A 17,186-nucleotide genomic window follows, 5' to 3' on the forward strand; every position below is an offset into this window, starting at 1 on the left:
CTCAACGTTCCTCATGCTGAAAGTCCTTTCCCTGATGAATGCGTCTTTATTCAGGAACTTTCTGGGTCCTAACTGGGAGTGTTTTAAATGTTCTTCTGAGCTCAGAGGAACCAGAGCCCAGCTAATGAACAACAAGCCGCTAACCAGCAGCAGACCGCCGGGCGGCGTAATGAAGGAAAGTGGAGCGGCGTTTAGACGAAGTGAGTTTCTGAGAGCTCCAGTTAGTGTGATTTGTGAGCGGCAGCAGCAGGAACACCTGAGCGCCGCTGATTGTAGCTGCCGGTTTGTTTATTAGTGTCTGATTGAGCCGCTCTGCCTTCCACAGATTGGATGACCTTTCCAGATCCTTCCGCCGACGCCGCTAAGTAGATTGGACGGCGAACGCCATGCCACGCGACAACACTTTATTCAGATTGTTACTGAATGAGGAGAAAGCAGGCGGTGGAGTGTGTGTGTGTGTGTGTGTGTGTGTGTGTTTGTACACACTCACTCTGCCTTCATTGGTTCAATTGAAGCCTCATCTCCATATAGTTTGTATGCAATTACACGTGAGCGGCGCTGAGTGCCTCTATATGATTGTCTGGGTACTGAGTGCGACTCGCTGTGACGTGTGTGTGCGGTTGTGAGGATAATTTGTGGGAAAGATTCATGTGTGAATATGTTTATTTTCACGTGTGTGCAGCAATTCGTGTGTTTCTTTATGGGAACATTTGTGCAGCCTGATGGGAGAGTATGAGGCTAATCTAAGGCAGAGAGAAGCAGTTAAAGCTCACCATGGAATCAGAGCGTCTATACGTCCAGATCACACACATGTACGGGCAGCACGTGTGTGTGTGTGTGTGTGTGTGTGTGTGTGTGTGTGTGTGTGTGTGTGTGTGTGTGTGTGTGTGTGTGTGCAGCTGAGAGGTTTTCTAGTGGCTTGCTGCTGCTTCCAGGGATTTAAAGTTCACGTCCATCAGAACACGACAGGACAGATCTCATTCATCTGCAATAGGATGATCCACACACACTACAACACACATTATAACACACATACTACAACACACATTATAACACACACCCCTGATCAGATGATCTTTAATTAGATCTGCAGTTTCAAAAACATTAAACTCTAAAAAAATCCCTGAATTAAATTGTCAAAGTATTTTAATATCCAGAGTTCAGTTTTATTTCTGTACCTGCAGTAGACAATAAAAATACTACATTATACTACTAATAACAGTAACAGTGCTATGTTACACTACTACTAACAGTAGAATATTATATATTCATTAAATCAGATACTACATCCTACCCTCTAGTACTACATTTACCCTATAGTACTACATGTACTCTATAGTACTACATTTACCCTATAGTACCTCATGTACCCTCTTGTACTACATTTACCCTATAGTACCTCATGTACCCTCTAGTACTACATTTATCCTATAGTACCTCATGTACCCTCTAGTGCTACATTTACCCTATAGTACTACATGTACACTATAGTACTACATTTACCCTATAGTACCTCATGTACCCTCTAGTGCTACATTTACCCTATAGTACTACATGTACCCTATAGTACTACATTTACCCTATAGTACCTCATGTACCCTCTAGTACTACATTTACCCTATAGTACTACATGTACCCTATAGTACTACATTTACCCTATAGTACCTCATGTACCCTCTAGTGCTACATTTACCCTATAGTACTACATGTACCCTCTAGTACTATGTGTACCCTGTAGTACTACATGTACCCTCGAGTACTACATGTACCCTCTAGTACTACGTGTACCCTGTAGTACTACGTGTACCTTCTAGTACTACGTGTACCCTGTAGTACTACGTGTACCCTCTAGTACTATGTGTACCCTGTAGTAGTACGTGTACCTTCTAGTACTACGTGTACTCTCTAGTACTACATGTATCCTGTAGTACTACATGTACCCTCTAGTACTACGTGTACCCTGTAGTACTACGTGTACCTTCTAGTACTACATGTACCCTGTAGTACTACGTGTACCCTCTAGTACTACATGTATCCTGTAGTACTACGTGTACCTTCTAGTACTACATGTACCCTGTAGTACTACGTGTACCCTCTAGTACTACATGTATCCTGTAGTACTACGTGTACCTTCTAGTACTACATGTACCCTGTAGTACTACGTGTACCCTCTAGTACTACATGTATCCAGTACTACTACGTGTACCTTCTAGTACTACATGTACCCTGTAGTACTACGTGCATTACGTGTAGCTCAGGTGTACCCTGCTCTGTGTCTTGCAGGTGGAGCTGATCTCCAGTCAGTGTGAAGCTCAGAGAGTCGCTCTGGAGCAGATGGCCATCAGACTGAGCAGCCTGCAGTACCCCTCACCCACCAGCAGGAGGCAGAGCAGCCAGGTGGCCCGGAACAACAGGTAAACACAACAGGAACAACAGATAAACACTACAGGAACAACAGGTAAACACAACAGGAACAACAGGTAAACACAACAGGAACAACAGGTAAACACAACAGGAACAACAGGTGAACACTACAGGAACAACAGGTAAACACAACAGGAACAACAGGTGAACACAACAGGAACAACAGGTGAACACAACAGGAACAACAGATAAACACTACAGGAACAACAGGTAAACACAACAGGAACAACAGGTAAACACAACAGGAACAACAGGTAAACACAACAGGAACAACAGGTAAACACAACAGGAACAACAGGTGAACACTACAGGAACAACAGGTAAACACAACAGGAACAACAGGTGAACACAACAGGAACAACAGGTAAACACAACAGGAACAACAGGTGAACACAACAGGAACAACAGGTGAACACAACAGGAACAACAGATAAACACTACAGGAACAACAGGTGAACACAACAGGAACAACAGGTAGACATTGGACCCTCCTCTGTGGACTTCTATGGAGAACGTCTCCTGTAGAACGTTCTAGAGTCTACGTACCAACAGCTGAACAGATCACTGATTAATATCTGCTATCTGTTTTTTTAGCCTGAACTTAAACAGGAATAGAAATACAACAATGTTAAGGTTCCGACTTTTTCTGACTGTTTTCTGGTGAAGAGAAGCTGTGAGTTCTTGGAGTTTCTGATGATTAGTTGGTAAGAAGATTCAATAAATCCCTGCATCCGTCCTGATCTGGGGTCAGTTTCTACCAGAACTCACATGTGTTTCTCCTTCTAAATGTCATGGTTCTATCTGCTGGACTGATGAAGTTCTGAAAAAGTCCATTAAAAGGTGATAAATCTGGACCCTCCTCTATGGACTTCAAGGACCTGGAACGTTCTAAGTGAGACTAAGCTTAAAGACTGGAAGCAAGAAAGGAGAACGTCCCCTGGAGAAAGTTCTAGAGTAGACCTACTGACAACTGGAGAAAGTTCTTGAGTAGACCTACCGATACCTGGAGAAAGTTCTAGAGTAGACCTACTTTAGAACTTTCTCGAGGGGACGTTCTCCTCTATGGACTTCAAGGACCTGGAACTCTGGCAACAATCCCAATATAGTTACTGCAGATGAAGAACCAGATGGTTCTTTGGGGTCATTTTGCTTCTTTTGGTGCAGATTTTCTGCCTATTTGTTGTGATTTGGTTTCACTTTGTGGTATTTTTGGCCGTTTTTGTGGTCATTTTGTTTCTTTTTGTGCAGATTTAGTGTCTTTTTGTGGAAATGTTGATTTTTTTGGGCTGGTTTTGTGTCTGTGGTCGTTTTGACCTTTTTGTGGAGGAACTTTGACCAGATTTAGTTGAGTTTCTATAGAATAATGCAGCTTATTGTTGTCTGGTACAACAGGAGACACACAAACAAGATGGAGACATAACAACACGATAACATGTGACACACACACACACACACCCACACACACACACACACACACACACACACACACACACACACACACACACACACACACACACACACACACACACACACACACACACACACACTCAGGGTGTGAGTTCTAACAGCAGTAATCTGGTGTGACCAGACTTGTCTTTGGACTTGCTGCCTGTCGGCGTTTCATCCCAACTTTGAGGAGCCTCATCCTGGTTATTATCCACATACAGACACACACAGACACACAACTTACACACACACAGACACACACACATGTATATATAAGAACACAGTGAAGCAAACCTCAGCTGAGTGCAATGAATGAACCCAGAGAGTGTGTAGCGTGTTGTTGTGTTGTTGTTGTGCAGATTTTGAGGGTGTTGTCAGCGTGTCGTCATGGTGACTTACATGTCGGATGTGTGGCACACACACAGGAGGAAGCGGAGGAATGTAAATCACAGCTTATTGTGTTGTTTTGTTGTGTTGTTTTGTTGTGTTTGTTGTCCTGTGAGGCTGCGGCTCATATTTCACTAATTTCCATGAGACATGTCGGACACTAATTGGTTATTCATATGTTGGTCTTGCTGCTGCGTGTGCGTGTGCGTGTGCGTGCGTGCAGCCGTGTGTGTGATGAGTTTGGTATTAATTGGATGTTGCGTGTTTTTGTGTTGCTGCTCAGCTGAGATTTCTGGTTTTGGTTCAGTTGTAAAGAAAATGAAGGTCAGACTGAATTATTTACTGATCGCACACAAAATATCTGAATTCTAATTTAGAGCCAAAATGAAATTTAAATAGCAGTGAAACGGCTTTTTAAATTAATGCTTTTCTTTCCTTTAAAAAATAAGAAGCTAAAAAGTCTTATTTTTCTCCATCTGCAATTTAGATTCTTCTTTTGTTCTGTTGGGAGAAAATTTCAGAAACTGATCAATAAATGATTCAGATTTTAAAAATTTGTAGGTTTTATTGTTGTTTTTACATGAAATATAATCATTTTACTTTAAAAAAGATGAAAAAACAAAAACTCAAGACAAAATATGATAAAAACGAGAAAAAATGACAAAAAATTAAACCACACAAAACAAAAAATTAGACAAAAACAAGACAAACAAAATGACAAAAACCAGAAACAAAACGACAAAAACTAGTGTGTTAATAAGTTGTATTTTTTGTCTTTTTTTCTTGTCTTTTTTAAAAATTCTTATATCTGGATATTGGATATGTATATATATTATATATACATCTAGATATGCATAGACACTATATTACCAAAAGTATTGGCTCACCCATCCAAATAATCAGAATCAGGTGTTCCAATCACTTCCATGTCCACAGGTGTATAAAATCCAGCACCTAGGCTGCAGACTGCTTTTACAAACATTTGTGAAAGAATGGCTCGCTCTCAGGAGCTCAGTGAATTCCAGCGTGGAACTGTGATAGGATGCCACCTGTGCAACAAATCCAGTCGTGACATTTCCTGGCTCCTAAATATTCCACAGTCAACTGTCAGCTGTATTATAAGAAAGTGGAAGTGTGTAGGAACGACAGCAACTCTGCCACCAAGTGGTAGGACACGTAAACTGATGGATGCTGAGGAGCATAGTGCCAAGAGGTGGCCAACTTTCTGCAGAGTCAATCACTACAGACCTTCAAACTTCATGTGGCCTTCAGATTAGCTCCAGAACAGTGCTTCAGCAGAGAGCTTCATGGAATGGGTTTCCATGGCCCAGCAGCTGCATCCAAGCCATACATCACCAAGTGCAATGCAAAGCGTGGGATGCAGTGGTGTAAAGCAGCCGCCACTGGACTCTAGAGCAGTGGAGACGCCTTCTCTGGAGTGACCAATCACGCTTCTCCATCTGGCAATCTGATGGACCAGTCTGGGTTTGGTGGTTGTCAGGAGAACCATACTTGTGGGACTGCATTGTGCCAAGTGTAAAGTTTGGTGGAGGGGGGATTATGGTGTGGGCTTGTTTTTCAGGAGCTGGGCTTGGACCCTTAGTTCCAGTGAAAGGAACTCTGAATGCTTCAGCATACCAAGACATTTTGGACAATTCCATGCTCCCAACTTTGTGGGAACAGTTTGGAGCTGGTCCCTTCCTCTTCCAACATGACTGTGCACCAGTGCACAAAGCAAGGTCCATAAAGACATGGATGACAGAGTCTGGTGTGGATGAACTTGACTGACCTGCACAGAGTCCTGACCTCAACCCCATAGAACACCTTTGGGATGAATTAGAGTGGAGACTGAGAGCCAGACCTTCTGGTCCAACATCAGTGTGTGACCTCACAAATGAGCTTCTGGAAGAATGGTCAAAAATTCCCATAAACACACTCCTAAACCTTGTGGACTGCCTTCCCAGAAGAGTTGAAGCTGTTCTAGCTGCAAAGGGTGGACCCACGTCATATTGAACCCTATGGATTAGGAACGGGATGTCACTTATGTTCATATGCGAGTCAAGGGCAGGTGAGCAAATACTTTTGGCAATATAGTGTACATTTATCCCTATTTCTTTATTACGTCATTGTTGCCCTGCCTGCTCTACATGCCTTTTTATTTGCCCCCTTGGGGGCAAATATAATTTCTTTATTCTGAATCTTAATCTGAAAATGTGAGACAAACAAAAGTCAGACAAAAACAGCAAAAACTAGACAAAATATTCCAGAAATGAATGAATGAATGAGTCTCTGTGTTTTCTAGTCTTGTAGTATTAATATCCATATAGAGGAACATGTTAACATGAATGAATGAATGAATGAGCCTCTGTGTTTTCTAATCTTGTAGTATTAATATCCATGTAGATGAACGTGTTAACATGAATGAATGAATGAATGAATGAATGAATGAATGAATGAATGAATGAATGAGTCTGTGTTCTGCTATCATGAATATCTGAGCAGATGAACGTGTTAACATGAATGAATGTTTTAACAGAGTCGAGTTTCACTGAATCTCCTCATAAATCCTCCAGATCTCTGGCTGAAAGGTGACGGCTGCAGCTATGACTCATTCAACCTTTCACTCTCTCCTCTTCTTCCTCTCTCCTGTTCTTCCTCTCTCTCCTCTTCCTCTCTCTCCTCTTCCTCTTCTCTCATCTTCTTCCTCTCTCTCTTCCTCCTCTCTCTTCTTCCTCTCGCTCTTCTTCCTCTCTCCTCTTCCTCTCTCTCCTCTTCCTCTTCTCTCATCTTCTTCCTCTCTCTCTTCTTCCTCTCTCTCTTCTTCCTCTCTCTCTTCTTCCTCTTCTCTCATCTTCTTCCTCTCTCTTCCTCCTCTCTCTCCTCCTCCTCTTCTCTCATCTTCCTCCTCTCTCTCCTCCTCCTCTTCTCTCATCTTCTTCCTCTCTCTCCTCTTCCTCTTCTCTCATCTTCTTCCTCTCTCTCTTCCTCCTCTCTCTCTTCTTCCTCTCGCTCTTCTTCCTCTCTCCTCTTCCTCTCTCTCCTCTTCCTCTTCTCTCATCTTCTTCCTCTCTCTCTTCTTCCTCTCTCTCTTCTTCCTCTCTCTCTTCTTCCTCTTCTCTCATCTTCTTCCTCTCTCTTCCTCCTCTCTCTCCTCCTCCTCTTCTCTCTCTTCTTCCTCTCTCTCCTCTTCCTCTTCTCTCATCTTCTTCCTCTCTCTCTTCTTCCTCTCTCTCTTCTTCCTCTCTCTCTTCTTCCTCTTCTCTCATCTTCTTCCTCTCTCTTCCTCCTCTCTCTCCTCCTCCTCTTCTCTCTCTTCTTCCTCTCTCTCCTCTTCCTCTTCTCTCATCTTCTTCCTCTCTCTCTTCCTCCTCTCTCTCTTCTTCCTCTTCTCTCATCTTCTATCTCTCTCTCTTCTTCCATCCTTCCTTCACATCTTCTCTAACTCCTGTCTCCATCTTTCCCTCCTCTCTCCTGGTTTTTCATCTCTTTTCTTTCACTTTCTCCTCCATCCGTCCTCCCTTTGTCCCTCTCCTGTATTCCTCCTCTTCATTTCTTTCTACTCTTTGTATTTCTTTGTCCTCTTCTTCTCTTCAGTTCTTCCTCCTCTTCCTCTTCAGTTCTTCCTCTTCTGTTTGTTTCTTCCTCCGCTTCCTTATTCAAAATATCTTTAGACTCGTTCAAAATTGCTCAATATGATAAAAAAATAACTTGATATCTGTCGAAATACTCCAAAATGTTAAAATATTCTTGAAACATGTCCCACATGACCCAAATTTGTCCAAAATGACACACAAATAAGAAAAAATGACTTGAAACCATCCAAAATTACTCAAAAATGTTAAAATTGTCATGAATCATGTCCCACGTCCTCATCATATGAACCTCAGAGATGTTCTCAGATCTTCAAACCTCAGAGTCAGGTTTTTAAATACAAGGAACAACAGTCAGAAGATAAAACATTTAAAGAGGATGAAGATTAAAGGAGAAAAGTATCTTGAAGATTTGATGGTAAAGAAACACCTGAACAGGAACAGTTTGAAGGAGAATCTTCTGGATGAAGCCGTTGAATAATGAATAACAGATTCTGTCATTTCCTCTGGTGACTGAACGTCATGAAGCTGAATCCGATACTTCAAACGCCGTCGCAGCCTCCTGGAGTCGACGCCGCTTCCTCTCCGGTTTGTTTCCTCGTCTCCCCAGAGATCCTGTTTTACAAAGTGTTGAGTTAACGTTAGCGAGAGAACAAGACGAGGAACATGATGAGAGAAAACAATCTGCTGGATCTGGCAGGCAGACAAAGGCTGCAGCATAATGAGCAACGAACCCACGCCATCTTTAGGGAACCCACACTGTCTTTATGGACCCCACGCCATCTTTAGGGAACCCATGCCGTCTTTATGGACCCCACGCCGTCTTTATGGACCCCACACCGTCTTTAGGGACCCCACACCGTCTTTATGGACCCACGCCGTCTTTATGGACCCCACGCCATCTTTAGGGAACCCACGCCATCTTTAGGGAACCCACACTGCCTTTAGGGACCCCACGCCGTCTTTAGGGAACCCATGCTGCCTCCAAAGAACCCACACCTCCAGGGAACCCACGGTGTCTTCAGGGGACCCACGTCACCTCCAGGGAACCCACGTTGCCTCCGGGGAACCGACGTCACCTCTGGGGAACCCACGCCTCCAGGGAACCCACGCCTCTGGGGAACCCACACCACCTCCAGGGAACGCACGCCACCTGCAGGGAACTCATGCCTTCGGGGAACCCACGCCTCCGGGGAAACCCATGCCTCCAGGGAAACCACGCCTCCAGGGAAACCCATGCCTCCGGGGAACCGACTCCGCCTCTGGGGAACCCACGCCTCCGGGGAACCGGTGCCGCCTCCGGGGAACCCACGCCTCCGGGGAACTGACTCTGCCTCTGGAGAACCCACGCTTCCAGGGAATCCATGCCTCCAGGGAACCCACGCCTCCAGGGAACCCACGCCTCCGGGGAACCCACGCCTCCGGGGAACCCACGCCTCCGGGGAACCCACGCCTCCAGGTAACCCACGCTTCCAGGGAACCCACGCCTCCAGGGAACCCACGCCTCCAGGGAACCCGTGCCTCCAGGAAACCCACGCCTCCAAGGAAACCCACGCCTCCAGGGAACCCACGCCTCCGGGGAACCGGTGCCGCCTCTGGGGAACCCACACCTCCAGGGAAACCCATGCCTCCGGGGAACCGACTCTGCCTCTGGGGAACCCACACCTCCAGGGAACCCACACCTCCGGGGAACTCACGCCTCCACGTTTCTAGAAACGTCTTCCAGAACCTCCAGTTCTCCTGAAGCTCCTACCATCTCATCATCCTGTAGATCAGGAGAGTCAAACCCATCTTAGTTCAGGTTCCACATTCAGCCCAGTTTGATTTCCAGTGGACTGGAAATTTCTTAAGAAAAATAAATTCAATTTCACCAACATTATGACAAATGGCAAAAAATGAGACAAACAACATGAAGCAAAAAGAGACAAAAAGTCTGACAAAAAAGTTAGAACGTGACAAAAAAATGGACAAAAACGAAAAACCAAAATGACAAAAACGATGCTGAAAACAATGAATAAAGCAAAACACAAAATAACAAAAATAAGACACAAAACACAAGTGAGACAAAAATGGAAACACAAAATGGCAAAAACATGAGACAAATGACAAAGTCAGACAAAAAACAACAAAAACAAGACACAAAACGACTAACGAACAATCTAGTATTTTACTTTCTGATCCAAACAACTTGTCATATTCTAGAAATGATTTTAAATTTATAGTTTTACTAATTTACAATCTGCAGTTAATGTCTTCTCTGGAATTTTTACACTTAGAGGGCCAGATTGGACCCTCTGGAGGACCGCTTTTGGCCCACGGGCTGCATGTTGGATACCCCTGTTTTAGATGTTATTCTCTCTCCATGTTCCTCTCTGTGGAAACATCTGAAAGCCCAGGTTCATCCTGAAGTGAAACAGTAATTTTCCACACGTTTAAATGAGACGTGTAGAATAAATGGATTTAACCCTCCTGTTGTCCTCATTTACGGGCACAAAAAAATATTGTTTCTTTGTCTGAAAAAAATCCAAAAATTCAGCAAAAAATTCCCCAAATTTCTGAAAATTTGCAAAACTTTCAGGAATAAAATTCCAATAATTCCTTAAAAGTTTCCCTTAAAAGTTTGATTTTAATCCCCCAAATTTGGCAAGAAAATTCTTGTCAATATTTTCAAAAAATTAGTAAAAATCCCCCCCCCCAAAATCCTAAAAATATCTAAAGTGATTCCATATATATCAGTAAAACTTCTATTTTCTTAAGAACATTCACAAAAAAATCTACCAAAATCCAGCGAAATTTGCTGGAATTTGTTTTTTTTTGTGAATGTTCTTAAGATACATTCTTTTTAACATTTTTTTTCCACCAAAAAATGTTCAAAGATTTCCCCAAAATGTTGAAAATGTGGATATCAGAAGTTTCACTGTGAAAATATATTTTTTCCCCGACTTTTTCAATCTTTAAAACGGGTCAGTTTTGACCCACAGGACGACACCAGGGTTAAATGAGATGTGTAGAATAAATGGATGTTAATGAAACATGGAGGCTCTAAACCCAGACTCGGTTCAGTTTTTCAGAACTTTGAATTCTGTCTGCTGATAAATGAGGTTAGATAAACCGTCTCCTGTAAACCCGCTGGTTTGATCTGGGAACGAGAAAACAGAATGAAATGATTTAGTGTTTCATTTCAAACTTCTGATTTACTGAGAGTAGATTTCATGTTTTCTCCTCAGACTTATTTCTCAGACAGAAGCAGAAGAAGGAATAAAGTGTCTGAGAACATTACAGCAGAAATCCAGACCTGGAGATGTTCTGCAGATTCCTGTTCTGGAACCAAATCATTTCCGTTCATCAGTTGTTTTCCTTCTTAAAGCTGCAGTAGTTGTGTCTCCTCGTCCTCCTCCTGATGAAATATTAATCCTCTGAGCGTCTCTCCTGCTGTCAGCGTTTTGTTCAGGTGTGTCTTTATTATTTATATATTCGGCTTCGGTCTCGCTGGGAATCACCAACATGTTTCTCAACATTAGCGCTCAAATTGTTTGGAATCCTCCGGTCGCCTCCGCCGACAGTTTGACAGCTCTGTCAGGCCCACAGCGTTTCCACGGCGACGCACACACAAACACGCTCCACACGCCATCCACACGTTAAGGAGCAAAGCACCTGCATGAACACGGCTGATGCACACAGCGACTGGTAAACAGCAGAATGAAAACTGGAAAATAAAGAGTTTCTCTCTGAAGAACCACAAAATTAAAAAAAAAGTTTACTGAGATTCAGGTTAAAGAGAGTTTAGGCATTCACTGAACAGGCTAGAGTTCCAAAAATCATCAGAAAATGGACTAAAATCACCACAAAGAGACACAAAATCAACACAAACAGGGCAGAAGTGACCACAAAAGCTCAGATTTGCAGTAAAAAATGTGCAAAATCACCACAAAACGAGGGGAAACTGTCACCAAAAGGATTGCAAAAGGATGCAAACACATCGGAGTTCTGGGAAAAACTGCAATGAAGACGACAAAGAAAAACCTGTAAAATTCCCACAAAAGAAACCAAATCTCCAACAAAATGCCAAAATTACCACAACAAAATACAAAATCAGCACAAAAAGACCAAAAATCAGCATAAAAAGACTCAAAATCTGCAACAACCCATGCTAAATGACCACAAAAAGGCCCTAACTACCACAAGAGATGCAAAACCAGCGCAAAAAAAATGCAAAATTTCCACAAAAACACACAAAAACTGCACCAGAAGAAGCAAAATGACGATCACAAAGAACAGCTGGTTCTTCATCTCCAGTAACTTTATCAATGATCAGAGTTCTACCTTCAGACTGGGAATATTTCCAGAATTCCAGGTCCTTGAAGTCCATAGAGGAGGGTCCAGATTTATCACTTTTTAATGAACTTCATCAGGAGTTCATCAGTCCAGCAGATAGAACCATGACATTTAGGAGGAGAAACATCTGAGTTCTGGTAAAAACTGACTCCAGATCAGTTTAAATCCATCCAGGCGTCTCCATCTGAAGATAATTGGAATCTGACCACTTTTGCACAGTTTCTGAGTCTTTCTAGGGAACTACTGAGCCAGTTTGAAAAGTTTTTGTCATTTTTTCTGGACAAATTTGAATAATTTTGAGACAATTTAGTGTAATTTTGGACATCTTTTGTCATTTCGAACAGCTTTTTGACCATTTTTGACAGATACTGAGAAATGTGAGACTATTTTTGTGTACTTTTGCACAACTTCAATGACATTTAGAGAAATCTCTGATGAATGAAAAACACATCTGAGTTTGAGTTAAGTTTCGGTTCGGTTCTTCTGGTTTATCTTTGACTCGTCTGGACAAATCAGTTCACCTGTTCAATCTGTCAGCAGGTAAATCTGTCCTCTCAGAACCAAATATGAATCCTTCTATGAACCAGTTAGAGTTCTGTTTGGGTTCTATCACCAGAACCAGATGAATGTTTCTAACGTTCTTCAGAAACTCTGAGCAGAACATGAAGCTAACAGAGGATCTAACTGAACCAATCGTCTCTCTGCAGCCTGCAGGAATTTGAGGCCGAGTACCAGGAGCTCTGGGATTGGCTGATGGACATGGACGCCATGGTAACCGACAGCCATCAGCTGATGATGTCAGAGGAGCAGAGACATCACCTGTTCAAGGTAAGAAGAACTTTCTCCCTGGAACCAGATGGTTCCTGTTGAGTTGTTCTGAGGTAGAAGGTCCAGATATCAACTCTGTGAGCCTACAGGGTTCTGGTTCTGGCTCCGGTTCTAAGATCAGATGAGTTCTGAGATCAGATGCTTTGTTCTCCTGGTTTTCCTTCAGCATCCTGTTCAGAGTTCAGAGTTTAAATCAGTGACTCTCAGATTTAGACGTCTTCAGTCTGAATGTTTGCTGCTGGACTCATCACTGATGTTTGGTTGGACGTGGAGCTGTGGAAGTTCTGCAGTTCTTCTGCTCTGATCTGAGTTATTTAGTGTTTAGTAGAGTCCTGATCTGACAGTAATTTCTTTATAGTACACACTTTAAGCACCTCAAAGTTAATAAAATGAATCCAGAGTGCACGTCTGAGGACAGAACAGCTCTGCAACGCTTCACCACAAGGTTCCTGAACACCTGCAGGTTCCTGAACACCTACAGGTTCCTGAACACCTTCAGGTTCCTGAACACCTACAGGTTCCTGAACACCTGCAGGTTCCTGAACACCTGCAGGTTCCTGAACACCTGCAGGTTCCTGAACATCTACAGGTTCCTGAACACCTACAGGTTCCTGAACACCTGCAGGTTCCTGAACACCTGCAGGTTCCTGAACATCTACAGGTTCCTGAACACCTACAGGTTCCTGAACACCTGCAGGTTCCTGAACACCTGCAGGTTCCTGAACATCTACAGGTTCCTGAACATCTACAGGTTCCTGAACACCTGCAGGTTCCTGAACATCTACAGGTTCCTGAACATCTACAGGTTCCTGAACACCTACAGGTTCCTGAACACCTACAGGTTCCTGAACATCTACAGGTTCCTGAACACCTACAGGTTCCTGGTGTTCTAACCCAAACCAGGATTGGATATTTTGGATATTTTCTGGTCCTGAACCTGAACAGGTAGAATGAGGCTGAGGTGTTAAAATGACACTAAATGAATAAATACGACTAAAGATGAAACCAAACCTCAGTCTAATGATTAACCTGCTTCATCCCTCTGGACTCCTGTAGACATCATATTTAAACAGATTTAAAGACATTTAAACATATTTAAACAGATTTAAACATTTAAACCTATAACCAGCTGATATTTAAATATTTAACGCTGGTCGTTTTGACTGCAGTCCAGATATCGTATCATTCCGCTGATACCGGTTTGTTCATATTAAGTACGTTCCTAGAAACCTTTAAAGCTCTGGACCTACATTATTATATATCTATTATTATTATTATTATTATTATTATTATTATTATTATTATTATTATTATTATTATTATTATCATTATTATTATTATTATTATTATTATTATTATTATTATTATTATTATTATTATTATTATTATATATCTATTCAATGTGCTACAGACACATTAACAATCTCCACTTAATTTAGTATCAGCTGGAAAACAAAAACACAAATGATTAAGTTTTTTGATATAATTGCAAATAAATTCAGGCATTGAGGAGTTAAATATATTTAAATGTATTTAAGCCTATAATCAGTCTAATAATTATAGATATTAAAAGCTGAATGCTGCAGATGGTCCTGCTGCTGCTTCTCCTACAAACGTCTTTGTCTGTTTTTATAGATATTTTAAGTATTTTATATATATTTCATATATATGTATATATATAACTAGTGTGATATTTAAAGCTGGTTCTCTCATCCTCCATACGCTGATGTCTTTGTCTATTTTTAGATATATTTTAGATTTTAGATATATTTTATATATTTTCTATAAATCGTCCTCCAGACGCTGACATCTTTGTCTGTTTTTACCCAGAAGGCTTTGCTGCTGCTGTAACTCTGTTGTTTTGGCTTTTTTCTCTCCTCCAAACTTTTTTTTGTGTGCAGACATGATTTATTTAGTGGCCGATGAGACTCACCTGGCCTGCGAATTATTGATAAGTGTAAAGATGAACCTAATTTCTCCATAGGAGTCGCACTTAAATATTCATCTGCGTATGAATATTCATGGTGGCGATGATGCATGCATGAATTTTAGATGACTCTGGAATCGCTGGGCATTCTCTCCTTCTCGCCGCTCTCTTTCTTTTTTTTTTTGATGTGTCAACTGTGCTGCTGAAATATTGATGTGGAGCTGAGCGGCTGGTCCAAGGTCGCTGCTTCACTGTTCCTCACTTCTTTATCTGCCAGCGATAGCCAGACGCTGCTCTGCTCCGATCATCGTTTAGGAACAGAAACACACCGTAGGAGCTTCAAATCACAGTAAATACAATTTATTATACAACTGGAGGACATTTTACATCCAATAATCAACGTATTAAACCCTAAAATATGCAGTAGTGTGTAAATGTTCTTGTTCTGAGACCAAATCCATCAAAACTAGGAGAAAAGAATGTTTAAAATATTTTAAATACCAAAAGAGTCTGGAGTTCCCCTAAAATGCCATTTTTCTCTTGTCCCACCCTCCTGATGACCAAACTGGATCTCTGATAAAACAGAATCTAATTTAAATCTCCTGTTTTGGTTTTATTTTTTCATTCATGTCTCTGTAATTGTGGGAACATTTTTAATCAACATAATATTTTAAATAATAATTATTCATGGAACGTTTTCCACAGCATGTTAGCAGAACCTGTAGATGACATTTCTGTCATTTTGTGTTTCGTTTTTGTCATTTCATGTTTTGTTTCTGTCATTTTGTATCACATTTGAGACGTTAGTTTGAGACGTTAGATTGAAACGCTAGATCAAGACGTTAGATTGAGACATTAGATCAAGACGTTAGCTTGAGACGTTAGATCAAGACGTTAGCTTGAGACGTTAGATCAAGACGTTAGCTTGAGACGTTAGATCAAGACGTTAGCTTGAGACGTTAGATCAAGACGTTAGCTTGAGACGTTAGCTCAAGACTTTAGCTTGAGACGTTAGATCAAGACGTTAGCTTGAGACCTTAGATCAAGACGTTAGATTGAGACGTTAGATCAAGACGTTAGATTGAGACGTTAGATCAAGACGTTAGCTTGAGACGTTAAATCAAGACGTTAGATTGAGACATTAGATCAAGACGTTAGCTTGAGACGTTAGATCAAGACGTTAGATTGAGACGTTAGATCAAGACGTTAGCTTGAGACGTTAGATCAAGACGTTAGCTTGAGACGTTAGATCAAGACCTTAGCTTGAGACGTTAGATCAAGACTTTAGCTTGAGACGTTAGATCAAGACGTTAGCTTGAGACATTAGATCAAGACGTTAGCTTGAGACCTTAGATCAAGACGTTAGCTTGAGACGTTAGATCAAGACGTTAGATTGAGACGTTAGATCAAGACGTTAGCTTGAGACATTAAATCAAGACGTTAGATTGAGACGTTGGATCAAGACGTTAGCTTGAGACGTTAGATCAAGACGTTAGAGCGAGACGTTAGCTCAAGATGTTAGATTGAGACGTTAGCTCAAGACGTTAGCTTGAGACATTAGCTCAAGACGTTAGCTTGAGACATTAGATCAAGACGTTAGCTTGAGACCTTAGATCAAGACGTTAGATTGAGACGTTAGATCAAGACGTTAGATTGAGACGTTAGATCAAGACGTTAGCTTGAGACGTTAAATCAAGACGTTAGATTGAGACGTTGGATCAAGACGTTAGCTTGAGACGTTAGATCAAGACGTTAGAGCGAGACGTTAGCTCAAGATGTTAGCTTGAGACATTAGATTGAGATGTTAGATTGAGATGTTAGATCAAGACGTTAGCTTGAGACATTAGATCAAGACGTTAGATTGAGACATTAGATCAAGATGTTAGCTTGAGACGTTAGATTGAGATGTTAGATTGAGACGTTAGATCAAGACGTTAGCTTGAGACGTTAGATCAAGACGTTAGCTTGAGACATTAGATCAAGACATTAGCTTTAGACATTAGATCAAGACGTTAGCTTGAGACCTTAGATCAAGACGTTAGCTTGAGACGTTAGCTCAAGACGTTAGCTTGAGACGTTAGATCAAGACATTAGCTTGAGACGTTAGATCAAGACGTTAGCTTGAGACGTTAGATCAAGACGTTAGCTTGAGATGTTAGATCAAGACGTTAGCTTGAGACGTTAGATCAAGACTTTAGCTTGAGACGTTAGATCAAGACGTTAGCTTGAGACGTTAGATCAAGACGTTA

The 17,186-nt window shown here is 41.7% G+C and overlaps 1 protein-coding gene across 1 annotated transcript in view; it reads left to right on the top strand.

Moving 5' to 3' along the window:
* Positions 1-17,186, top strand: part of akap6 (A kinase (PRKA) anchor protein 6) — a 162,204-nt gene that overhangs the window by 44,748 nt on the left and 100,270 nt on the right. Inside the window, exons 5-6 of the mRNA XM_055005983.1 lie at positions 2,284-2,414; positions 12,890-13,010. Of these exons, the coding sequence (XP_054861958.1) occupies positions 2,284-2,414; positions 12,890-13,010 (252 nt within the window). The remainder of the gene's footprint in view (positions 1-2,283; positions 2,415-12,889; positions 13,011-17,186) is intronic.

This window comes from Amphiprion ocellaris, chromosome 20 (assembly GCF_022539595.1).
Source record: "Amphiprion ocellaris isolate individual 3 ecotype Okinawa chromosome 20, ASM2253959v1, whole genome shotgun sequence".
Taxonomy (NCBI): Eukaryota; Metazoa; Chordata; class Actinopteri; family Pomacentridae; genus Amphiprion; species Amphiprion ocellaris.